The sequence below is a fragment of the Euprymna scolopes genome, chromosome 22, assembly GCF_053919585.1.
Source record: "Euprymna scolopes isolate OS-2025 chromosome 22, ASM5391958v1, whole genome shotgun sequence".
In the NCBI taxonomy this organism is placed as follows: domain Eukaryota; kingdom Metazoa; phylum Mollusca; class Cephalopoda; order Sepiida; family Sepiolidae; genus Euprymna; species Euprymna scolopes.
This window is the reverse complement of record NC_136503.1, coordinates 9,683,130-9,709,969: the sequence shown is the minus strand read 5'-3', so window position 1 is coordinate 9,709,969 and position 26,840 is coordinate 9,683,130. Positions and strand designations below refer to the sequence as shown.

At 27.7% G+C, this 26,840-nt stretch overlaps 2 protein-coding genes across 2 annotated transcripts; both read left to right on the top strand.

Annotated features, from left to right (window-relative positions):
- The first annotated feature begins 4,893 nt into the window (after positions 1-4,893).
- Positions 4,894-9,436, top strand: LOC145243884 (uncharacterized). Its single transcript, XM_080106978.1, has 2 exons — positions 4,894-5,488; positions 6,774-9,436. Exons 1-2 carry the CDS (start codon positions 5,167-5,169, stop codon positions 9,419-9,421), a joined length of 2,970 nt encoding a protein of 989 aa, XP_079963104.1. The 5' UTR covers positions 4,894-5,166; the 3' UTR covers positions 9,422-9,436.
- LOC145243885 (uncharacterized) lies at positions 9,428-11,907 on the top strand. Its single transcript, XM_080106979.1, has 2 exons — positions 9,428-10,961; positions 11,089-11,907. The coding sequence occupies exons 1-2, from the start codon at positions 9,443-9,445 to the stop codon at positions 11,418-11,420; spliced, it is 1,851 nt and encodes a 616-aa protein (XP_079963105.1). The 5' UTR covers positions 9,428-9,442; the 3' UTR covers positions 11,421-11,907.
- Positions 11,908-26,840: the final 14,933 nt, after the last annotated feature.

The following is a 26,840-nucleotide window of genomic DNA, read 5'->3' as shown; positions in this document are numbered from 1 at the left end:
ATTTCTTCTTCTTCTTCTTCTTCTTCTTCTTCTTCTTCTTCTTCTTCTTCTTCTTCTTCTTCTTCTTCTACCATGCGACTAATTTAATGAAAAAAGATTGCCGTGTGTCCACCCCCACTATTAATTGCTTTTTACTCCCCCCCCCTCAACCATTTATCCACAATGTATTACAGTCCTCTATTTTCATTGAATAAATTCACTTTTTCTCCCATTTTTTAATTTATTTCATTTCAATATTTTTCCTTTTTATCACATATGCTAAATTTAGTTTTTACATAAAATTCTGGAAAATATTGCTAAATGTAAAAATGAAAAAAAATTAAACTGTTCTTTTAAGGAAATGAAATCTATTTTTATGCATAGTTAACTTCAACTGCGTTCACTTTATTCGTACGCAATGGCGCTCAGAGATCTGTTAATGCCCTGGCAATGCCTGGAGGTCATCTTCTTAATTGTATGCTTCAAGTATAAGTCCTAGTACTAAAAAATATTATGAGAAAGGAAGACAGTTTTTTGTTTTTTCTTTAATTACATTTTCACCCCAAACAAGCCACAGTGCCACTTTGATGTAGAGGGCTACTATCAGAGGCATAAGTTACAGGGATACTATGTAGGGAGTTGAGCAGCGAGATGTCTGTTTACATTACACTTGAACTTCTGCATGTCAGTACAGCTGAGGAAGTAAAAACCTGGAAGAGAATTCCAAAGTCTAGCAGTTCTTGAGAAACTATTAGAGTAAAACCCTTTCTTACATTTAGGGATCTCTACTTTGTAGGAGTGAGACTTTGGTGCGTGTCAAGTTTGTCGGGAGTATTTACATCAAGGAGGTACAAGGGCTTGTAGTTCGTCGGAGCATCCACCATTAAAATACTTGTAAGACAGGCAGAAGGATGCAACATTTTTTAGATGGGATAGAGACCGAAGCTTAGATGACAGTTAAGGACCTATCAGGTTGGCGACTCTCATTTGAACCTTGCCCAGGAGTGAGAAATTAGTAGTAGATGCACCAGCTCAAATGTGACAAAAATATTCAATACATGGGCGAATGGTGGCCTTGTAAAGGTACAGGATACTTTCAGGTGTAAGTAACTTTCTAGCACGGTAGAGAGAGCCCACTTTCATCGCAGCAGCCTTGGCAATGTTCTCAATGTATCTTTTCTAACTCATGTTCCCTGTGAACGTTAGGCCGAGGAGTTTGAAGGAAGTACTTTCAGGTAATGCATCTTTAGCCATAGCTATTGGTGGTTGAGAAGGTTTCTTGTAATTATTGAAGGAAACAAACTTGGTCTTGGCAGCATTGAATGTGACCATCCATTTTTGTTCCCATTCCACTACATATTGGAGGTCTTCCTCTAGTGTTTCTGCCATTTCCTTGGATATGTGTTCATTTGTTTTCCCCTCATGCCTGTTATAGAGCATGGTGTCAGCAGCAAATATACTCATCTTAGGGACAGTTTTATCAGGGAAGTTATTTATGAATATTAGGAACAATAAAGGTCCAGAGATCGACCCCTGAGGTACACCCACATTAATATCATATTGTTTAGACGACCGTCGAGGACAATCTGGATTCTTTTCTTATTTAAGAAGGATTTAATTATATTGAGTATTTGTCTAGTGATACTATATGATCTGATTTTCCTGAGAAGACCATCGTGCCAAACCTTGTCAAAAGTCTTAGATATATCTAAAGCTACTGCCCTCTCCTCCCCTGCTTTGTCCAGCGTATGGTTTATGCGTTCAGAGATTATAGTTAGGATATCTGTTGTAGAACGGGCTTGCCTAAATCCATATTGTTGGTCGGTCAGACGTTTAGCAACTGTAGGGTTATGGACTAGAGCTTGGTTAATTATGGACTAAATATGTTGGCGAAAAGAAGAAGGAGGCCAATAGGGCATGATTTAATGGGTCAGTTCTTTCGCCAGAATTATTGTAAACTGTTACCACAGAAGTAGTTTTCCAGCAGTCAGGAAAATAAGGTTCGTTAAGGGATTTGTTGTAAAGTTTGTAGAGAACTGGAGAAACCTCAGTGGAGCATTTTGTTATAGTACAGCCGGGATGAGATCGGGTCCACATGCTTTTGAGGTGTCTAGGTTTTTTTTATGATATTTTGCACCTGAGAAGGGGTGATCTTCTTCTTCTTCTTCTTCTTCTTCTTCTTCTTCTTCTTCTTCTTCTTTTTCGTATATTGTACTCGTTTTTTTTTTTTTTGGTTACTCACTCAATACTATAAGCTATTCTAAGTTTGTATATGATTGGATGCCCTCCAAATTTGGAATCCTCTCTCTCTCTCTCTCTCTCTCTCTCTCTATATATATATATATATATATATATATATATATATATATATATATATATATATAAGTATATATATATATATATATATATATATATATATATATATATATATATATATATATATATATATATATCTCAGTATGCCAATGTATCAATGTCTTACTGTTGGTTTCTTCTTCTCTAAAACATTCTAGAATAAAAATATAATAGTAATTTCGATACTAAAGAAAAAGTTCTATAAGAAGACCACTGATAAGTGATTCCATATGCCATGTGACTGTTTTAGAACAGTTTCGTCATACTTAATTTCACTTATAAGCTTTGGATCCACCCATGGCATATGGTTTTCAGCCATGGCCACACACATACACACACACACACACACACACACACACACACACACACACACACACACACACACACACACACACAGATATCTTTAAACCATATAGAAAGGAAGGGAAGATATAGATAGAAGAACAATAAGAAATGGGGAGATAGATAAAAAAAATAAGCAGACAGACAAACAGATAGAAACAGAGATAGAAAAGAGAGAGAGTGAGAGAGAGAGAGAGAATCGACAGTGAAACGTACAAATCCGATTTATGAGAGAGGGAGGGTAGCTTATAGTATTGAGTGCATAACCAAAAAAAAACGAGTACAAAATACGAAAACAACTGAAGAAGAAGAAGAAGAAGAAGAAGAAGAAGAAGAAGAAGAAGAAGAAGAAGAAGAAGAAGAAGAAGAAGAATGAAAGAAAGAAAGAAAGAAAGAAAGGAGAAGAAGAAGAAGAAGAAGAAGAAGAAGAAGAAGAAGAAGAAGAAGAAGAAAGAAAGAAAGGAGAAGAAGAAGAATGAAAGAAAGAAAGAAAGGAGAAGAAGAATGAAAAAAGAAAGAAAAGAGAAGAAGAAGAATGAAAAAAGAAAGCAAAAAAAGAAAGAAAAAGAGCAAAAAAAGAGAAATAAATAAATAAATAAATAAAACATAAAGAGTAAGAAAATTTTGATAGTATGAATGTGATTTGTTTTAATATCATGCTTTTAAACAGCTCCGATATTAAAAGTATGTCGTAAGTTTAAAAAAACAGGGGGAAAATATCGTGATACAGAGGCTCGACAATATTTTTTGGAAATTTTGAAAAAAGTACTTCAAGGTGGTTACTAGTGCCAAAAACTTTGGAGATTGTAAGTACGTAGTTGAGGCATGAAAATCCACTACTAATGTAATCATTTTTTTAGTTTGGCTTTGATAATTTTAGTTTTTTGTGATTTTTGTGAAAACTTGCGCAACACTATTTTTCGGACATGACAAAAAATCCTATTTTATTAAAAGCTATGTTCATGTATATGCTGCTGTATGCAAATTTTCTGCTTGTACACTTAGCTGTCATCATTAGAATCAATTATCTCTTCTATTCTACTGGCAAAACAATTAAGTTTAATGAGGTAAAATGCATTCTAAAGAAGTCGTTTGTTTGACACAGAAGAAGCGGGAAGATGGCCTCAGCATCAGAAGGATCGCCATGGATTTGAAGCTGTTGAAATCAATGGTCGAATACATGCTGAAGACAAACTCCGAATGGAAAAAGAAGAGAGGACGGAAAAGATCAATTTGCAAGAGGACTCAAAGGAGAATGAAAAGGACTGTGACACGGTTTTTGACATCTGGAGCAAAAGTTACAGCAAGTGAAGTAGAAATGTGAATTGGATGTAAATGTCCGAACAGTACAAAGAACGCTGCATAGGATTGGTTTGAAGTATGCAAAGGCTAAGAAAAAATTACACTAACAAAGAAACACAAAGGAGCAAGATTGGAGAGTGCTAAAGGCGGTTAACAAAGCATGTTGACTTTAAGAAGGTTATATTTATTGATGAGAAGCGTTTCAAGTTTGATGGGCCCAATGAATGGTGTACTTGATCGAGAAGGGGTAAGCCTGTTGTACTGAAAAAACAACAGATGGGAGGAGAAGGAGTTATGGTTTGGGGTATGATCTTTGCAAATGGAAATATATGGTTGGAGTGGCTGAAAGAACGACAGAACAGCGAAAGCTACAAACAGTTGCTGGACGAGAAATCCCTACCAAGGATAAAAAGAGAGATGGGGAATGATTTCGTTCTACAGCAAGACAATTGCAGCATCCATGTGTGAAAACTCATGAAAGAATGGATGGCTAAAGTGAATATGACTACTTTGGAATGGCCTGCGAAAAGCCCAGATCTAAATTTAATGGAAAATGTTTGGGAAATGCTTGGTCAACTTGTCTATGATGGACCTGAAATAACGAAAGAGGCTCAACTATGGGAACGAATACTAGATGCCAAAAAAACAACTAATAGAAACACGTAGAGATGTTATTGTGCATATGTTTGATCATTATAAAGAGAGACTGATAAAAGTTATTGAGAAGAAAGGTGGTATTACAAACTATTAACAGTTTTTCAACGATGTCCGAAAAATAATGTCACGTGTGTTTTGTAAAAAATAATGAAAATTAAATAATTTTCTTACCTAATCGATTTTCTTCCATTTGTATTACAGGAATTGTCTTTATATGTTTATGCTATTCTATTGAAGGAATTTCGCCACTCTAGGCCGTCGGCCCAGAGTGAAAATTCTTAATTTTAATGAGATGTAAAAGGGGTGGGCATGATTTTTGGATATAATATGTATAAAATCATAAGAAACATGGAAAAAAATTTCACAAGCAAGATTATGGTGCATTAATAAATAATTTTAATTTTAATGCACAAAAAAATGCTAACTGTTAAGTTGCCTTCGTACAAAAAAGTAGCCATTCAGAATACTTCTTTTATTTACTCCTTACAATCTACCAATCACAATCATCGTAGTGCGAGTTAAAAATTCAATATGGCTGCCTCCAGTGAAGAAGAAATGTTTGTAAACAAAGACAAAAAAGAGTGCGTTATGTGCATATTTCCAACTAAAACATTGAATGTTAGATCTTTTTCAGTGAAGACATGGACGCGCTTTTTAGAATATGTTAAAAAATGGAAAGGTTTACATGGACCACAAGCAGAAATTGCGAAAAACTTTGACTTAAGCTGTGATTCAACTGAAATACCACCTCGTGTTGGGTTTCACCAAACTTGTTATGCACGTTTCACGGATTATCAGAAAATTGAAAGAATTCAGAAAAAACTAGAAAAGAATACTGATAACGTTTTCGAAGGTAAGTTTAAGCTTTTAATAATTTTTATTTTTATTGATACGTATTTGGAAAGAGACAATTTTTCTTATACTCCCTCTATTCACTTAGGCAAGTACGTGTGAACTGAACAGCATGAAAAATTTTATGGTAGGAAAAAATGGATTTAGAGTAACATTTCGTATATAAATTTAATGGAAAATCATCCTCCATTTCCTGGAGACTATTGTTAATTTTTTTTTACCATTAACCCTAAGTCTGAGTGCCAAGATTGTAATTTACCCCCTCCTCTCCCAATAAAAAAACGCACAGAATTTATCTTCACTAGAAAAAAGGTCAACACCTCTAAATTCTAAAATATATTTATTCAATTTAATTGATTTTTAATTTTTTTTTTTTTTTTTTTTTTTTTGTAAACTTCTAAGTTGTACAATCTTTTTTCTTCTCGGGGGAGGGAGCGATTTAAATGAGGGTGTTAATCTACATTAATATCTTTTCAAACAATTGAATATGTACATAAAAGTTGGCATCTGTTTTAGAAAATTTCACTTGTAAAGAAAACAAAAAAAAAAACTAGAGTTTATTTCTATTTACTTGCCTCCCCCACGAGAACATAGATACAAAACAGGGTTTTATTGTGGGTAAAATTTAGTTCACCAAAAATGTATTCTGATTGGAACAAAAATTACAATTGCCTCAGTTTAGAAAGATTTCTCCTTCACAAATCTGAAACAAAAGATAACCTGTATTATCAGAATAAAGGGTACACTTTGCTCTTAGCCAAATGCTGTTACTATTTAACAGTTTTCATAATTTCAATAATTTTAGCTATTGGTTTTAATCTGGAAATGTTTCATTTCTTTTATGATTCTAAATATAGATACAACTGTCTATGGTACCATTTCTTGATTCTAGCACTTCCACAATCAGTCACTTGACAATCTATTCCATTAACCTTTATCCTCGTGTGGCTTTTAGCCTTGATAAGTGGTAACTCACTAGTAAAATAAAGTGCATTGCATATTGAATTTACCTACCAATTCCAATGATAAATATATTTCATGATTTTGTAAACATCCCTTGGTCCGATTAATAAGGAGTCACCAGACGATTTAATTGTAGAATGTAAATTAATAACATACAATTTTTTCACAGAAGTTTTATCAGCACTATACAAAAAAAATCTTAAATTTTTAATGAAATGTTTTGGATTTATGAAATAATGATTGGATATTTTTAATTTGAACTTTTCCATATACTTTGTTATTTCAAATGCATATTAAACTCCTAAATATATTTATTTTTACAGGGTCCCCATCTCAAGAAAACATTGATGCGACTACTGCCGAAAATGATGATCCACCAGCTAAAAAAAGACGGGTTCTTCGTTCCAATTTTGATCGACCATCTTTGCCAGCTAGATCAGAGCATATTTTACCAGATGTTTGCATACTATGCCAAAAAGTAAAAACTATAGTGTGCAAAGGATCTGGCAAAAGAAACAGGGAAAAACTTGTCAGATGTTCGACAATAGAAGCTGCTAATTTAAAACGAGCAGCAGAAGAAAATGAAAATGAATCACTCCTGATGCAAATAAGGAATAAAGATTGTGTAGCAATCGAAGTGAAATATCATAACTCATGTTACCGTGACTTCACTCGATATTTAACCAAACCAACCAAAACCGAACACTCTGAGCAAACTTCATATGCTAAAGCATTTGAGGTCTTTGCGAAATTAGTCCAAACAAGGATTATCGAAAACAAGGAAATCATGAGACTTAAAAAATTGAAAGATTTGTTTGTCAAACAGATTAAAGAAACACATGGAGTTGATGCGCATTTATATAAAACAGGATATTTAAAACAAAGATTAATGAAAAAATTTCCTCAATTATGCTTCATCACTCCTAAAATGAGATCACAAGGTGACATCGTGTATGTAAATGACATTACAGTGTCTTCTCTTGTAGAGGAAAAAACAGTACTCCATGAGGAAACACATACCACAACTCCAAGTGAAACAGAGTCGTCAGAAAATGACACAAACCAACAAACAAGTCATGTACGCTCAGATCCAAATCCTCTTTCTAACTTGTACATAACAGCTATGGATCTGAGAAATATTATTCAACAAGTAAAACCTCCTTCGTTATGGCCGCCAACAGCAGAAACATTAAATTTGCAGGAGGCTGAAAAGATGGTGCCCCATATTTTATTTAACTTTCTTGCATGGATAGTTGGGGCATCTGAAGATTTGTGCACAGAAAAAATAATGGACATATCTGCATCCGTCTATAGAAAGATTTTGTCTATTTCACAAGACATTATATTTTTGTCTTCTAACGGACGTACATTAATGCCAAAACATTTATCACTTGGTATGGCTGTACGCCATCTGTCTGGATCTGCCCAAGTGATTGGTTTATTGAATGGTTTGGGACATTGTGTTTCTCATTCGGTGGTTTTAAATCATGATACAGCACTAGCTGAACTTGAAATCAATCGTGGAGAAAATTCTATTCCATCCACCATCCAGGCAGGTATTCCAACAACTTTGGTCTGGGACAATAATGATTTTGGTGAGGAAACTTTATCTGGACATGGAACAACACACAACACAACTGGGATAATAATACAAAATATGTTAGTCGAACCGTGTGCATCTAAGATTGCAGTAGAAGGACTCAAAAGAACACGGAAAAGAACATTGGAACCACCAGAAGTAAATTTGGCTACATACACCGGTGGAAGAAAAGATGGCCCACTACCATTTGCTGAACATGTTTCACTTCATTCAGATCGTGTATTTCTGCAAAATTCTCTAAAACTTGATATAGCGTACTATATCACAAAATTCGGCAGTGAAATTATATTACCATCTTGGACTGGGTTTAACCAACTCCTGTGCAAAAGGGAGATTGCATCAAAATCTACCATAGGTTATTTACCCGTAATTGATGTTAGCCCCACAGAAATGGATACAGTCCTTACAATTCTAAAAAAAAGCATTGACATTGCAGATCAACTCAAGTTAGAGTCTCTTGTTATTGTAATGGATCAAGCAATCTATTCAAAGGCACAATTAATTAGATGGAGAAATCCATATTTCATGAAGAGATTGGTGATTCGACTTGGTGCTTTTCATACAGCAATGTCCTTTCTTGGGTGTTTGGGAAAGCGTTTTCGTGATGCCGGGCTTCAAGATATTCTAATAGAATCAGAAGTTGTTGCTGTAGGCTCAATAAATGGAGTTTTCACAGGTAGACACTATAACAGAGCAGTTAGAGCCCATAAATTAGTGGCCGAAGCAATGCAGCATATGCGTTTGACAACCTATTTAAACAGCATTCCTGAAGAAAAGGCAGAAAAAGTGAAGCATTTAATGACATCCTTGTCACAATCATTCCCAGGACCTCAGTATGAAGAAATTCTGAAGGGAGAACATTTTCAAAGTTTTCTATCATCCTATGAAGAATTTATACAGGTTGGCAACAAAAAGCAAACTTTTGCATTCTGGAGTTCTTATATTGACATTGTAGAAATTCTTTTACTTTTCCTTAGAGGTATTCGAGAGTCAAACTGGGAACTTCACTTGGCAAGTGTTAGACAGATGTTACCTTGGGTGTTTGCATATGACCATGTAAATTATAGCAGATACCTTCCAGTTTACTGGTTGGAGATGTCTAATCTCGCTAATACTCATCCAGTGATATATACACAATGCATTGGAGGAGATTTTGCTGTTCAAAGAAGCTCAAATGCCTTTGCTAAAATTCCTTGTGACCAAACCATCGAACAAACTGCTAATCGTGATTCAAAAACAAAAGGTGGTATGACAGGCTTCAGCACAAACAAGAGAGCCGTCAACAGGTGGATATGGTCCCATCATGCGAGAGGGTCTATTACCCATGAATGTGAAACTATGGCTGGCAAAGGAGAACGAAGTGGAACATGATCAGATCTTTTACACAGTCGGATGAAACATGATAAGCTTGCTATTGGAAAGATAATAGACACAGTAAACAGTATGTTTAATCCATTTGAGTATGAACCAGCTGAGTTGATCCATATTGCATTAGGATTAGTTGCGACACAAGATGTTCAAAATGATCTGCAATTTGCTAAGGCAAGGGGCGAATCAGAATTTGAAAATTTCTGTGGGCAGCGTCTACAAACGGGAGAAGTTGATTTTTTTGCCCCGATGAAAAGAATGAATTTAAAAACATTCTCCAGTATGTCTAAAAAATCAAATCATCATGTCCACGGAAAGGATATCACTTTGGAAGCAGATAGAAATCTCCTAGCAAGATTGGTTGTGATTGGTAGAATCCGGAACATTAATCTTCAAGAATTACTGTCATATTCCTTAGGTCCATTACCATTGTCCCTTGCAAATTCACATGGATCGTTGGTTAAAACTAATAAAGCAAACTTACTTCATGCTTTAGAAAGCCATGCTAACAATCCTATTGTTGAGAACCCTATAGTAGGTGGCATATATATAGTGGATGGTATGTCGCTGATACACCAATTAAATTTGAACAAATTACAAGGAGAGAAAACATTTCTTAATCTTGCTCTTGTTATTTTGAAAAGTTTAGTGAACAGGGCAAAATCGAATCATTCTAAAGAAATTCATTTTGTTACTGATACATACCAGCAGATCTCTATAAAAAATATCGAGAGGGATAAAAGAGCTGCTACTAGCTCTCAGATAAGAATCCATGGTCAGCTCCTTCCTCAGCAATGGAAGAAATTTCTTTCAAATGGAGAGAATAAAAAGTCCTTAATAGAATTCTTGGATGAAACATGGTCTAATGTTTCAACATCAGAGCTTAGAGGAGTGAAGGTATTCTTGGCGCATAACAAGAAATGTCATTCCTTCTCACCTGGAAAAGAGGCAAGTGATATTGTCATCCGGTTAGAAGAGACAAAACTTTGTAGCTCACAAGAAGAAGCTGATACACGGATTTATTTGCATGCTTCTTTTGCAGCCAACACTAGTACGGATGTAATCATTATGAGTCCTGATACCGATGTGTTTGTAATTGGAGTTTCTTTACAAAATCTTATTCCCGCACATTTATACTTCCACACAGGAAGAGGAACAAATTTGCGAACAATAGACATCAAGATGATAAAAGACAACATTGGAGAGTCTGTCAGTCAAGCCTTGATTGGTCTACATTGTTTTACAGGATGTGATAGTGTCAGTTCATTTTACGGAAAGGGCAAAAAGAAAGCACTTAGTTTATTACTGAGAGAGAATGAGTTTTGTTACGCATTCAGTGATCTTGGTAATGAATTTTATGTGAAACCAGACACAGCAAAATCATTGGAAATGTTTGTTTGCAGGTTGTATGGCCAACAAAATGTCACAAGTGTTAATGAAGCCAGATACAACATGTTTAGATTCCAAAGAAAATTGGAAATCACAATGCCTCCAAATCAAGATGCCCTGAGTGAACACATCAAGCGAGCTAACTATCAAGCAGGTACGTTTTATAAATATTTAATTTCCAATTATATGTAAAAATTAAATATATGGAGTTTCATTGTTATTTGCTTATTAGAAAGGATGAAAATTATTCAATATTAATGTTAATTTCTTTCTTTTTTCAGGTGTCTATAAAAGGAGCCTCCATGCAAATCCTGATATACCATCCCCTGATTGTCATGGATGGAAGATAGAAAATGGAGATTTAGTAATCCATTGGATGAATCTTCTTCCTGCTCCAGACAGTTTAATGGATTTAATTAACTGCTCTGCCAAATGTAAAAAAAGTCATTGTAAAGACGTTAACATTTGTACATGTCTCCAAAACAGGGTCCCATGCACAGATATGTGCAAGTGTGCAAGAGATTCTTGTTATAAAATTAGTAAAAACATTGGACATGATGATGATGACACTGATGATGGTGATGACGACGACGATGATGATGAAGTGGCATAAGCAGTGATCAGTTTTAAATAAAAGCATATATGATCTTATTTACTAACATGTTGTTTGTTTAACTTTCATTAAAAATGCCTTTTTGTCCTTTAAATCTGTGTTATTATTCATAGATTCAAAAAAATACTTTTTAATGAAAATTGACAAACATTGTATATTTTACCAAGTTGATGTGTATAAAAAATGACACAAAATCGCAGCTCTACCTCAGGTTTAAACGACCTTGTTACATACAAAATATAGCAATAGATTTGTATGACTAATAATATTGGTAGACTATAGGTGTCTCTACATGAGAAATATCAAAATGTAAATCTATTTCTTTAGTTATCCACAGAAAAGATTGAAGTTGTTTCAAATAAGATGTTTGAAAAAAGCTTTTTTAGAAAAATATTCCCTATTTTGAAGCATAGTAAATATATTAAGTCCAATATTTATGTATTAAATGATGAAGAAATAAATTGGGAATAAAATGTGCTAAACTAGATGTCTGTATTGTTATCGGTTTGTGTGCTACTAAGGTTTAAGCAAGTCATAATGTTCTATTTGATGATTGTCGGCCATCTTTAAATATGGCCGCCGTTTTCATTAATGCGCAACATTTGTGCTTGTGAAAAAAAATATGATGTTCAGGAGTCTATTGGCATTCATTTGACACCATTTTTTCTTCCACCCCCAACCGAGGTCACAGAATCAAAAATCTAGAGGGATTTTGACCTTTGGGCCCATAGCCTACTCTATCGTACTTGGAAAGTCGAATATTAAAGTGTCCGAAAAATATTGTCGGGCCCTTGTATCAATATTTTTGACAACATTTTTGCACTACACAATGAATCTTCTTGAACTGATTAAAATAGCCATGGGAAAACAAAACAAATTTTAATCAAACGAATAAATTTTACTATTTTGTATTTTAATGTATTTTATATTGTATTTATGTTTCGATTGAATAAAAAAAAAACGAATAAATAATTGTCCGATTGTTAAATATGCATTTGTGATTTTGTTTCTGAATTTTTTAGATGAAGATTGATAATTCGTATTATTTGAATTATTTAGACTATTGTTCTCATCTTGGGTGTTATTTTCACGCAAATAATACGCCGTTCTGCATCTTGGGGTGATCACCAGTTCTATCATTATACTTTATCCAGCCTTTCACTTGTTTTTCGATTATTACCAATTTATGCTGTACCGCTCAGTAAACTCAATAGTCCTAAGCTTAAAGCAATTCTTATAAGCTGTACTCTCCCCCCTCTCTCTCTTCGTTTTTTCGTTTTCTAGTTTTAACGATAATAAATTAATAATGAATGAGAAAAAAAATCTGTATACTATTAATAAACAAATAACAATGTTATATATTATGCTAAAATAAAAGTTTAAAAAAAATAATGTGTCAAATATAGTCGAGGGCAACACAAAAGCTCCTTTTTCATTGACTACTACACAGAGATGTAGATAATGGGTGCCGCCTTCTCATGAGTACTTCACTTATTCTTGATCTTATAATGCTGAGCGTTTAGCCAGGGAGAGAGGAGGGCATCAAGTACCATTGAATTTTTGGTATGACTCGACCGAAGATCGAACCTCCCTCTCCCAGCCGATTAGCAAATATTCTAACCTTATGCCAAATGCTCTGGTCGTCTTTGAATGTAATAATTACACCAAACCTTCTTCACGCTGCTAAATTACATTCAAACAATAAGAAAAAGGCATGAATAAATTAAATTTTTAATTGTTAATCTATTATTTTCGTTTGTTAAAACACTAGCAGGGTTACCCGACATTGCCTGGGGCAAAAGCATAACATAACTACTATATCTCTCTTTTTCTCTTTCCTCTTCCCTTGTTTCCTCCTCTCCTTCCACTTTCTTTTTCGCCCAGCCTATTCAAAAATTACCAACTTTATGGGTGTTTGTTGCGTATTTTCCAAGTTTTAGCTGGAAATACAAGCAGACATTTGTCCTTTATATCATAGTCTAGTAGGGCTACCCAATGTTGCCTGGCGCCATAAAAAAAATAAATAGAAGATGTTAATTAATGTTAAGAAGAGAAATTTTTTATGTAAGGGGTGAAAAAAAATAAATCTTAGAAGGCCTTTAAAGCGATACTGAAACTTTGTAGAGAAATGATAATAGTTAAGAAACTAATAAATTAAATCCGGGGTTAACGTCTTTCAGGTTGAAAAAAAAATAATGATTAATTTCCTGGCCTACATTAATGCATGATAACATAAAAAAAAATCGTGTTTACTTTGTTATAACTAGGGCTATCACGAGAGAATATTCTTTTCATTGTTTTGACTCTCGAGTATATATCCGACACAGTTAGACACAGTTAATCAATTAAGAACCACATCAGTCTGTATAAAAACATATAAGGTATTAACTGATATATACTCGAGAGTCAAAATAATAAAAAGAATATTCTTTTGTCATAGCCCTAGTTATAGCATTCAATGATGCAAATGGCTATTTGACTCCCCACCTCCACAACCCCAAAGGATAAATCTTATTTTTCTAAATTTTAGATATTATTTATTCGGAGTTATGCTGATTAAATAATACCGACTTTGTAGAGGTGTATTGTGTATTTTTGAAGCTTTAACTGGACATATAAACATACAAATAGACAGACAACTGTCCTTTATATAATAGATGTCGATATGACTTAAGTAAATTGCATAATGAATGTGCAATGAAATGAAGTAAAGGTGTCAGAAAAAGTATTAGCAACACTTTTCATATCTATTGTGATGTCTATACATCATCGAACCGAAAACATTTTGCTTCGGGTTTTCACACATTTTCTTATACAAACAGAATGACAGTTTGAACAACGTAATTAAAAATAGGCAATAGAAGAATATATTACATAATGATATATTCGGTTATACTCAATGTGGTATTCGCTCTGGACGGGCATACAGTTTCCACCGAAAGCAGAAGTTTCAAGGGAATATCAAATTTACATGCGGTCCCCAGTCATATGTATATCCCGGTCAGTGGAAATGACATACAGAGCCTAGCGTCCCCAAATGGTCATCCATATTGTATTGACCAGGCTCAATGTCTCTTAACTTTGTAGTGTCGATTTTATTATGGTGTATAAGATTATATTGGGATTAATAAATACGATTGGAGATGAGTAGATAACGTTGTGTCAGATTGTGTGTATTGATAGCTATTTGTGTACATGTACAATTCACGGTGGTTGTGAAGTGAATGTACTCATCCAAAATGGCGACTGTCATGACGATGAGTTGGTGCTTCTCCGTTATTAGAGCAAAAATTGAAAATCAAAATATTTAATTTTAATTTAAACCAATGGTATCTACTTAATTGCCAAGTCAAAATAAGTAACATATCCAAAAATTACAAAAACCGATTAATTAGAAAATTAATTAAAATAAAAATAGATTTCCAAATCATGAGTTACTTTAGGGTTGTTATATTGGCCCTTTTACAACAAAATTTTGCAACTTTAGTCTTTTATGAAAACGTTTGGCGTTAAAAAATTGTATTTGGCTTCTTTTTTTTTAATTTGGCTGTACATTAAATTTATATCCAAAACTAATCCCCTACTCTAAATTCTGTAATAATTGTTTGTTTGTTTTTTTTTTCCAATACGTATCTTATTTTAGGTGAAGTGGGATTTAGCTGAGGGTACTCATCCACAAATTTTTCAACAATTATTTAAATATAACATATTCCTATATTCTTAAAAATTTTCTGTTACATTTAAAAAAAATATGAAGATAGAATATATTATTAATATTCCTTAACACAAAAGCATCGTGAAATAACAACTAGAAGATGAGGATAATAGTCCACAATACAATAAATGGATAAATGATATTAAAAAAAGGTGGTAAAAAGTCCGATAGTAGTTTTTGGTTTTTATTTATTCTCCTTCATAAACCAACAACATTTCTCTTTTCTTTTTGTTTCCTTCTTTTCTTCCCCCCCCCCTCTTATTGGTTAACCAGCGATCACTGCTCTTAATTAATGCAGTTATCAATATCAGTTGCTTGGATTAGGAGTGAGCACGTGAGGGGAGGGGGGATGCTGCTGTATATGGTATGTATTTAAATTTTTTTTTTTTTATATACAAAATTGCTAAAACTGGAAACTGGGCAGAAAGGGAATATTATTCACTTTTCCACCCCTATTTTTGTCCTACTTAAGAAAATTTGAATAAAGATAAGATAGGTAACCAGGAGTGAAATTAGAAGCGAATCACTCCAGGGGTGGGGTCATTTAATTGATCATTAGGAATTATTTACTTTCTTTATTTCATTACTTTTCTCTCATTAAGTGAAAAAGTGGGGTCGTGAGGTCTGTTGTGTTTCTTTACGATTAGGGTTCGTTCAACAAGCAAAAAGAAGTATTTAATTTACATAGGAATGTTTTAGAAAAAGCTAAGTAAATCCCGCTTCTAAATAAAAGAAAGTCTTGGAAGGAAAGCTGAAAGTGTATCTGTTATCAAGATAAACTTTGATGAATAAATTGGTTAATAATTTTCACTGATAATTCACAGAACTTCAGGAATTTCTTGCTAAGGAGGTAGATATCTCTGCATAGTCATGTTCTAATTATCTTCCTTATTATGGCCAATCTTTTCTGAAATCTTACCATAGATCCAAGATGGCTGCTGATAAAAATAAAAGTCTTGCTTTTTTCTGAAATTTGTGATGAGGAATTACCATTATTTCTATTGTTTTCAAACAATTGTCCCCATGAACTTTGATAGTCATATTTTCAGCACATTTCTTCAGATGTATAATCACTGTCGGTAAGGCAGAGGTTATGTTTTCGGTCAAATTTGTAACTATATTTGTGTATATCATAGCATCTACATTGCTTAATCAACTGTTATCAAACTTTGGCAAAATATCAGTCATTGGACTAATTTAAAACTGATTTAATTTTGGGGTGTTTTCTGAAAAGTTGTAACAAACTGATTTCTATATAATTTTGTTTGTCTATACTTCACGATAACTCTAGAATGTGCCCCAGGAGCTCTTTTAGGCCTAATAAAAACATTACATTTTTTGGGATTATTTTATCATATTTGTCCAAAATTTTCTGTGTATGTTTATTTAGCAGTTTTGCATGGGGCTGAACTCAAATTTAAATATTTTAAAGTCTTGGAAACTTTAAGGGCTTAATGAAGGGGGGGGCAAATGATGGACTTAGTCATTTTTTTTGCATGGTGCAGAACTCAAATTTACATATGTTAAGGCCTAAAACTGCTACGTTTGTTCATTTTCACCATTTGACATCTCCTGAGGACTTTTGGGGCTAAATGGGGGGGGGGGTGCAAATGCTGAACTTAGTCATTTGTTTTTTTCTGTCTTATTCACTGTGCACTCACGGAAGACTATGCATGCTTCATTTGTTTCTCATATGTTTTTTCTGCATCTAAATACCATCAGTGTCGATTATTTCTGTATGTCCGCATGTTTAGTCATGCTGCACATGCGTGTTTATTAATTTAAAAATCAACTTCCGCATAATCGCTTCATGGAATTTTAAGCATGTAAGAAACACCAAAGTACAAAAATGCTCGACAATGATCATATTTAAATACAGGAAAAAACCGCTGTACAAAAAAGGCTAAACGACATATTAACTGTGAAAATCTAATGGTTAGATTTTAATTTTATTTAAAGACAACGGCCGATAAATATTTAATTAAATTTAATTTAATCAGTAAATTACATTTTAATACGGGATATTTAAAGTTATAATTTAAAGTTATAATTTTATTTAAAGACAACGGCCGATAAATATTTAATTAAATTTAATTTAATCAGTAAATTACATTTTAATACGGGATATTTAAAGTTATAATTTAAAGTTATAATTTTATTTAAAGACAACGGCCGATAAATATTTAATTAAATTTAATTTAATCAGTAAATTACATTTTAATACGGGATATTTAAAGTTATAATTTACATTTTAATACGGGATATTTAAAGTTATAATTTAAAGTTATAATTTTATTTAAAGACAACGGCCGATAAATATTTAATTAAATTTAATTTAATCAGTAAATTACATTTTAATACGGGATATTTAAAGTTATAATTTACATTTTAATACGGGATATTTAAAGTTATAATTTAAAGTTATAATTTTATTTAAAGACAACGGCCGATAAATATTTAATTAAATTTAATTTAATCAGTAAATTACATTTTAATACGGGATATTTAAAGTTATAATTTACATTTTAATACGGGATATTTAAAGTTATAATTTAAAGTTATAATTTTATTTAAAGACAACGGCCGATAAATATTTAATTAAATTTAATTTAATCAGTAAATTACATTTTAATACGGGATATTTAAAGTTATAATTTACATTTTAATACGGGATATTTAAAGTTATAATTTAAAGTTATACTTTTATTTAAAGACAACGGCCGATAAATATTTAATTAAATTTAATTTAATCAGTAAATTACATTTTAATACGGGATATTTAAAGTTATAATTTAAAGTTATAATTTTATTTAAAGACAACGGCCGATAAATATTTAATTAAATTTAATGTAATCAGTAAATTACATTTTAATACGGGATATTTAAAGTTATAATTTACATTTTAATACGGGATATTTAAAGTTATAATTTAAAGTTATAATTTTATTTAAAGACAACGGCCGATGAATATTTAATTAAATCTAATTTAATCAGTAAATTACATTTTAATACGGGATATTTAAAGTTATAATTTACATTTTAATACGGGATATTTAAAGTTATAATTTAAAGTTATAATTTTATTTAAAGACAACGGCCGATAAATATTTAATTAAATTTAATTTAATCAGTAAATTACATTTTAATACGGGATATTTAAAGTTATAATTTACATTTTAATACGGGATATTTAAAGTTATAATTTAAAGTTATAATTTTATTTAAAGACAACGGCCGATAAATATTTAATTAAATTTAATTTAATCAGTAAATTACATTTTAATACGGGATATTTAAAGTTATAATTTACATTTTAATACGGGATATTTAAAGTTATAATTTAAAGTTATACTTTTATTTAAAGACAACGGCCGATAAATATTTAATTAAATTTAATTTAATCAGTAAATTACATTTTAATACGGGATATTTAAAGTTATAATTTAAAGTTATAATTTTATTTAAAGACAACGGCCGATAAATATTTAATTAAATTTAATGTAATCAGTAAATTACATTTTAATACGGGATATTTAAAGTTATAATTTACATTTTAATACGGGATATTTAAAGTTATAATTTAAAGTTATAATTTTATTTAAAGACAACGGCCGATAAATATTTAATTAAATTTAATTTAATCAGTAAATTACATTTTAATACGGGATATTTAAAGTTAAAATTTACATTTTAATACGGGATATTTAAAGTTATAATTTAAAGTTATAATTTTATTTAAAGACAACGGCCGATAAATATTTAATTAAATTTAATTTAATCAGTAAATTACATTTTAATACGGGATATTTAAAGTTATAATTTAAAGTTATAATTTTATTTAAAGACAACGGCCGATAAATATTTAATTAAATTTAATTTAATCAGTAAATTACATTTTAATACGGGATATTTAAAGTTATAATTTACATTTTAATACGGGATATTTAAAGTTATAATTTAAAGTTATAATTTTATTTAAAGACAACGGCCGATAAATATTTAATTAAATTTAATTTAATCAGTAAATTACATTTTAATACGGGATATTTAAAGTTATAATTTACATTTTAATACGGGATATTTAAAGTTGTAATTTAAAGTTATAATTTTATTTAAAGACAACGGCCGATAAATATTTAATTAAATTTAATTTAATCAGTAAACTACATTTTAATACAGGATATTTAAAGTTATAATTTACATTTTAATACGGGATATTTAAAGTTATAATTTAAAATTATAATTTTATTTAAAGACAACGGCCGATAAATATTTAATTAAATTTAATTTAATCAGTAAACTACATTTTAATACGGGATATTTAAAGTTATAATTTACATTTTAATACGGGATATTTAAAGTTATAATTTAAAGTTATAATTTTATTTAAAGACAACGGCCGATAAATATTTAATTAAATTTAATTTAATCAGTAAATTACATTTTAATACGGGATATTTAAAGTTATAATTTAAAGTTATACTTTTATTTAAAGACAACGGCCGATAAATATTTAATTAAATTTAATTTAATCAGTAAATTACATTTTAATACGGGATATTTAAAGTTATAATTTAAAGTTATAATTTTATTTAAAGACAACGGCCGATAAATATTTAATTAAATAGTATTTAATCAGTAAATTACATTTTAATACGGGATATTTAAAGTTATAATTTACATTTTAATACGGGATATTTAAAGTTGTAATTTAAAGTTATAATTTTATTTAAAGACAACGGCCGATAAATATTTAATTAAATTTAATTTAATCAGTAAATTACATTTTAATACGGGATATTTAAAGTTATAATTTACATTTTAATACGGGATATTTAAAGTTATAATTTAAAGTTATAATTTTATTTAAAGACAACGGCCGATAAATATTTAATTAAATCTAATTTAATCAGTAAATTACATTTTAATACGGGATATTTAAAGTTATAATTTACATTTTAATACGGGATATTTAAAGTTATAATTTAAAGTTATAATTTTATTTAAAGACAACGGCCGATAAATATTTAATTAAATTTAATTTAATCAGTAAATTACATTTTAATACGGGATATTTAAAGTTATAATTTACATTTTAATACGGGATATTTAAAGTTATAATTTAAAGTTATAATTTTATTTAAAGACAACGGCCGATAAATATTTAATTAAATTTAATTTAATCAGTAAATTACATTTTAATACGGGATATTTAAAGTTATAATTTACATTTTAATACGGGATATTTAAAGTTATAATTTAAAGTTATACTTTTATTTAAAGACAACGGCCGATAAATATTTAATTAAATTTAATTTAATCAGTAAATTACATTTTAATACGGGATATTTAAAGTTATAATTTACATTTTAATACGGGATATTTAAAATTATAATTTAAAGTTATAATTTTATTTAAAGACAACGGCCGATAAATATTTAATTAAATTTAATTTAATCAGTAAATTACATTTTAATATGGGATATTTAAAGTTATAATTTACATTTTAATACAGGATATTTAAAGTTATAATTTAAAGTTATAATTTTATTTAAAGACAACGGCCGATAAATATTTAATTAAATTTAATTTAATCAGTAAACTACATTTTAATACGGGATATTTAAAGTTATAATTTACATTTTAATACGGGATATTTAAAGTTATAATTTAAAGTTATAATTTTATTTAAAGACAACGGCCGATAAATATTTAATTAAATTTAATTTAATCAGTAAATTACATTTTAATACGGGATATTTAAAGTTATAATTTAAAGTTATACTTTTATTTAAAGACAACGGCCGATAAATATTTAATTAAATTTAATTTAATCAGTAAATTACATTTTAATACGGGATATTTAAAGTTATAATTTAAAGTTATAATTTTATTTAAAGACAACGGCCGATAAATATTTAATTAAATTTAATTTAATCAGTAAATTACATTTTAATACGGGATATTTAAAGTTATAATTTACATTTTAATACGGGATATTTAAAGTTGTAATTTAAAGTTATAATTTTATTTAAAGACAACGGCCGATAAATATTTAATTAAATTTAATTTAATCAGTAAATTACATTTTAATACGGGATATTTAAAGTTATAATTTACATTTTAATACCGGATATTTAAAGTTATAATTTAAAGTTATAATTTTATTTAAAGACAACGGCCGATAAATATTTAATTAAATCTAATTTAATCAGTAAATTACATTTTAATACGGGATATTTAAAGTTATAATTTACATTTTAATACGGGATATTTAAAGTTATAATTTAAAGTTATAATTTTATTTAAAGACAACGGCCGATAAATATTTAATTAAATTTAATTTAATCAGTAAATTACATTTTAATACGGGATATTTAAAGTTATAATTTACATTTTAATACGGGATATTTAAAGTTATAATTTAAAGTTATAATTTTATTTAAAGACAACGGCCGATAAATATTTAATTAAATTTAATTTAATCAGTAAATTACATTTTAATACGGGATATTTAAAGTTATAATTTACATTTTAATACGGGATATTTAAAGTTATAATTTAAAGTTATAATTTTATTTAAAGACAACGGCCGATAAATATTTAATTAAATTTAATTTAATCAGTAAATTACATTTTAATACGGGATATTTAAAGTTATAATTTACATTTTAATACGGGATATTTAAAGTTATAATTTAAAGTTATAATTTTATTTAAAGACAACGGCCGATAAATATTTAATTAAATTTAATTTAATCAGTAAACTACATTTTAATACGGGATATTTAAAGTTATAATTTACATTTTAATACGGGATATTTAAAGTTATAATTTAAAGTTATAATTTTATTTAAAGACAACGGCCGATAAATATTTAATTAAATTTAATTTAATCAGTAAATTACATTTTAATACGGGATATTTAAAGTTAAAATTTACATTTTAATACGGGATATTTAAAGTTATAATTTAAAGTTATAATTTTATTTAAAGACAACGGCCGATAAATATTTAATTAAATCTAATTTAATCAGTAAATTACATTTTAATACGGGATATTTAAAGTTATAATTTACATTTTAATACGGGATATTTAAAGTTATAATTTAAAGTTATAATTTTATTTAAAGACAACGGCCGATAAATATTTAATTAAATTTAATTTAATCAGTAAATTACATTTTAATACGGGATATTTAAAGTTATAATTTACATTTTAATACGGGATATTTAAAGTTATAATTTAAAGTTATAATTTTATTTAAAGACAACGGCCGATAAATATTTAATTAAATTTAATTTAATCAGTAAATTACATTTTAATACGGGATATTTAAAGTTATAATTTACATTTTAATACGGGATATTTAAAGTTATAATTTAAAGTTATACTTTTATTTAAAGACAACGGCCGATAAATATTTAATTAAATTTAATTTAATCAGTAAATTACATTTTAATACGGGATATTTAAAGTTATAATTTACATTTTAATACGGGATATTTAAAATTATAATTTAAAGTTATAATTTTATTTAAAGACAACGGCCGATAAATATTTAATTAAATTTAATTTAATCAGTAAATTACATTTTAATATGGGATATTTAAAGTTATAATTTACATTTTAATACGGGATATTTAAAGTTATAATTTAAAGTTATAATTTTATTTAAAGACAACGGCCGATAAATATTTAATTAAATTTAATTTAATCAGTAAATTACATTTTAATACGGGATATTTAAAGTTATAATTTACATTTTAATACGGGATATTTAAAGTTATAATTTAAAGTTATAATTTTATTTAAAGACAACGGCCGATAAATATTTAATTAAATTTAATTTAATCAGTAAACTACATTTTAATACAGGATATTTAAAGTTATATTTTACATTTTAATACGGGATATTTAAAGTTATAATTTAAAGTTATAATTTTATTTAAAGACAACGGCCGATAAATATTTAATTAAATTTAATTTAATCAGTAAACTACATTTTAATACGGGATATTTAAAGTTATAATTTACATTTTAATACGGGATATTTAAAGTTATAATTTAAAGTTATAATTTTATTTAAAGACAACGGCCGATAAATATTTAATTAAATTTAATTTAATCAGTAAATTACATTTTAATACGGGATATTTAAAGTTATAATTTAAAGTTATACTTTTATTTAAAGACAACGGCCGATAAATATTTAATTAAATTTAATTTAATCAGTAAATTACATTTTAATACGGGATATTTAAAGTTATAATTTAAAGTTATAATTTTATTTAAAGACAACGGCCGATAAATATTTAATTAAATTTAATTTAATCAGTAAATTACATTTTAATACGGGATATTTAAAGTTATAATTTACATTTTAATACGGGATATTTAAAGTTGTAATTTAAAGTTATAATTTTATTTAAAGACAACGGCCGATAAATATTTAATTAAATTTAATTTAATCAGTAAATTACATTTTAATACGGGATATTTAAAGTTATAATTTACATTTTAATACCGGATATTTAAAGTTATAATTTAAAGTTATAATTTTATTTAAAGACAACGGCCGATAAATATTTAATTAAATCTAATTTAATCAGTAAATTACATTTTAATACGGGATATTTAAAGTTATAATTTACATTTTAATACGGGATATTTAAAGTTATAATTTAAAGTTATAATTTTATTTAAAGACAACGGCCGATAAATATTTAATTAAATTTAATTTAATCAGTAAATTACATTTTAATACGGGATATTTAAAGTTATAATTTACATTTTAATACGGGATATTTAAAGTTATAATTTAAAGTTATAATTTTATTTAAAGACAACGGCCGATAAATATTTAATTAAATTTAATTTAATCAGTAAATTACATTTTAATACGGGATATTTAAAGTTATAATTTACATTTTAATACGGGATATTTAAAGTTATAATTTAAAGTTATACTTTTATTTAAAGACAACGGCCGATAAATATTTAATTAAATTTAATTTAATCAGTAAATTACATTTTAATACGGGATATTTAAAGTTATAATTTACATTTTAATACGGGATATTTAAAATTATAATTTAAAGTTATAATTTTATTTAAAGACAACGGCCGATAAATATTTAATTAAATTTAATTTAATCAGTAAATTACATTTTAATATGGGATATTTAAAGTTATAATTTACATTTTAATACGGGATATTTAAAGTTATAATTTAAAGTTATAATTTTATTTAAAGACAACGGCCGATAAATATTTAATTAAATTTAATTTAATCAGTAAATTACATTTTAATACGGTATATTTAAAGTTATAATTTACATTTTAATACGGGATATTTAAAGTTATAATTTAAAGTTATAATTTTATTTAAAGACAACGGCCGATAAATATTTAATTAAATTTAATTTAATCAGTAAATTACATTTTAATACAGGATATTTAAAGTTATAATTTACATTTTAATACGGGATATTTAAAGTTATAATTTAAAGTTATAATTTTATTTAAAGACAACGGCCGATAAATATTTAATTAAATTTAATTTAATCAGTAAACTACATTTTAATACAGGATATTTAAAGTTATAATTTACATTTTAATACGGGATATTTAAAGTTATAATTTAAAATTATAATTTTATTTAAAGACAACGGCCGATAAATATTTAATTAAATTTAATTTAATCAGTAAACTACATTTTAATACGGGATATTTAAAGTTATAATTTACATTTTAATACGGGATATTTAAAGTTATAATTTAAAGTTATAATTTTATTTAAAGACAACGGCCGATAAATATTTAATTAAATTTAAATTAATCAGTAAATTACATTTTAATACGGGATATTTAAAGTTATAATTTAAAGTTATACTTTTATTTAAAGACAACGGCCGATAAATATTTAATTAAATTTAATTTAATCAGTAAATTACATTTTAATACGGGATATTTAAAGTTATAATTTAAAGTTATAATTTTATTTAAAGACAACGGCCGATAAATATTTAATTAAATTTAATTTAATCAGTAAATTACATTTTAATACGGGATATTTAAAGTTATAATTTACATTTTAATACGGGATATTTAAAGTTGTAATTTAAAGTTATAATTTTATTTAAAGACAACGGCCGATAAATATTTAATTAAATTTAATTTAATCAGTAAATTACATTTTAATACGGGATATTTAAAGTTATAATTTACATTTTAATACGGGATATTTAAAGTTATAATTTAAAGTTATAATTTTATTTAAAGACAACGGCCGATAAATATTTAATTAAATCTAATTTAATCAGTAAATTACATTTTAATACGGGATATTTAAAGTTATAATTTACATTTTAATACGGGATATTTAAAGTTATAATTTAAAGTTATAATTTTATTTAAAGACAACGGCCGATAAATATTTAATTAAATTTAATTTAATCAGTAAATTACATTTTAATACGGGATATTTAAAGTTATAATTTACATTTTAATACGGGATATTTAAAGTTATAATTTAAAGTTATAATTTTATTTAAAGACAACGGCCGATAAATATTTAATTAAATTTAATTTAATCAGTAAATTACATTTTAATACGGGATATTTAAAGTTATAATTTACATTTTAATACGGGATATTTAAAGTTATAATTTAAAGTTATAATTTTATTTAAAGACAACGGCCGATAAATATTTCATTAAATCTAATTTAATCAGTAAATTACATTTTAATACGGGATATTTAAAGTTATAATTTACATTTTAATACGGGATATTTAAAGTTATAATTTAAAGTTATAATTTTATTTAAAGACAACGGCCGATAAATATTTAATTAAATTTAATTTAATCAGTAAATTACATTTTAATACGGGATATTTAAAGTTATAATTTACATTTTAATACGGGATATTTAAAGTTATAATTTAAAGTTATAATTTTATTTAAAGACAACGGCCGATAAATATTTAATTAAATTTAATTTAATCAGTAAATTACATTTTAATACGGGATATTTAAAGTTATAATTTACATTTTAATACGGGATATTTAAAGTTATAATTTAAAGTTATAATTTTATTTAAAGACAACGGCCGATAAATATTTAATTAAATTTAATTTAATCAGTAAATTACATTTTAATACGGGATATTTAAAGTTATAATTTACATTTTAATACGGGATATTTAAAGTTATAATTTAAAGTTATAATTTTATTTAAAGACAACGGCCGATAAATATTTAATTAAATTTAATTTAATCAGTAAACTACATTTTAATACGGGATATTTAAAGTTATAATTTACATTTTAATACGGGATATTTAAAGTTATAATTTAAAGTTATAATTTTATTTAAAGACAACGGCCGATAAATATTTAATTAAATTTAATTTAATCAGTAAATTACATTTTAATACGGGATATTTAAAGTTAAAATTTACATTTTAATACGGGATATTTAAAGTTATAATTTAAAGTTATAATTTTATTTAAAGACAACGGCCGATAAATATTTAATTAAATCTAATTTAATCAGTAAATTACATTTTAATACGGGATATTTAAAGTTATAATTTACATTTTAATACGGGATATTTAAAGTTATAATTTAAAGTTATAATTTTATTTAAAGACAACGGCCGATAAATATTTAATTAAATTTAATTTAATCAGTAAATTACA

What these genes read in the sequence shown, in the direction of transcription:
- LOC145243884 (XM_080106978.1), top strand. Translation starts at nt 5,167, where the DNA reads ATGGCTGCCTCCAGTGAAGAAGAAATGTTTGTAAACAAAGACAAAAAA. An exon ending in TACTGATAACGTTTTCGAAG is followed by an intron (nt 5,489 to 6,773) that starts GTAAGTTTAAGC and finishes TTATTTTTACAG; the next exon opens with GGTCCCCATCTCAAGAAAAC.
- LOC145243885 (XM_080106979.1), top strand. Translation starts at nt 9,443, where the DNA reads ATGAAACATGATAAGCTTGCTATTGGAAAGATAATAGACACAGTAAAC. An exon ending in GCGAGCTAACTATCAAGCAG is followed by an intron (nt 10,962 to 11,088) that starts GTACGTTTTATA and finishes TTCTTTTTTCAG; the next exon opens with GTGTCTATAAAAGGAGCCTC.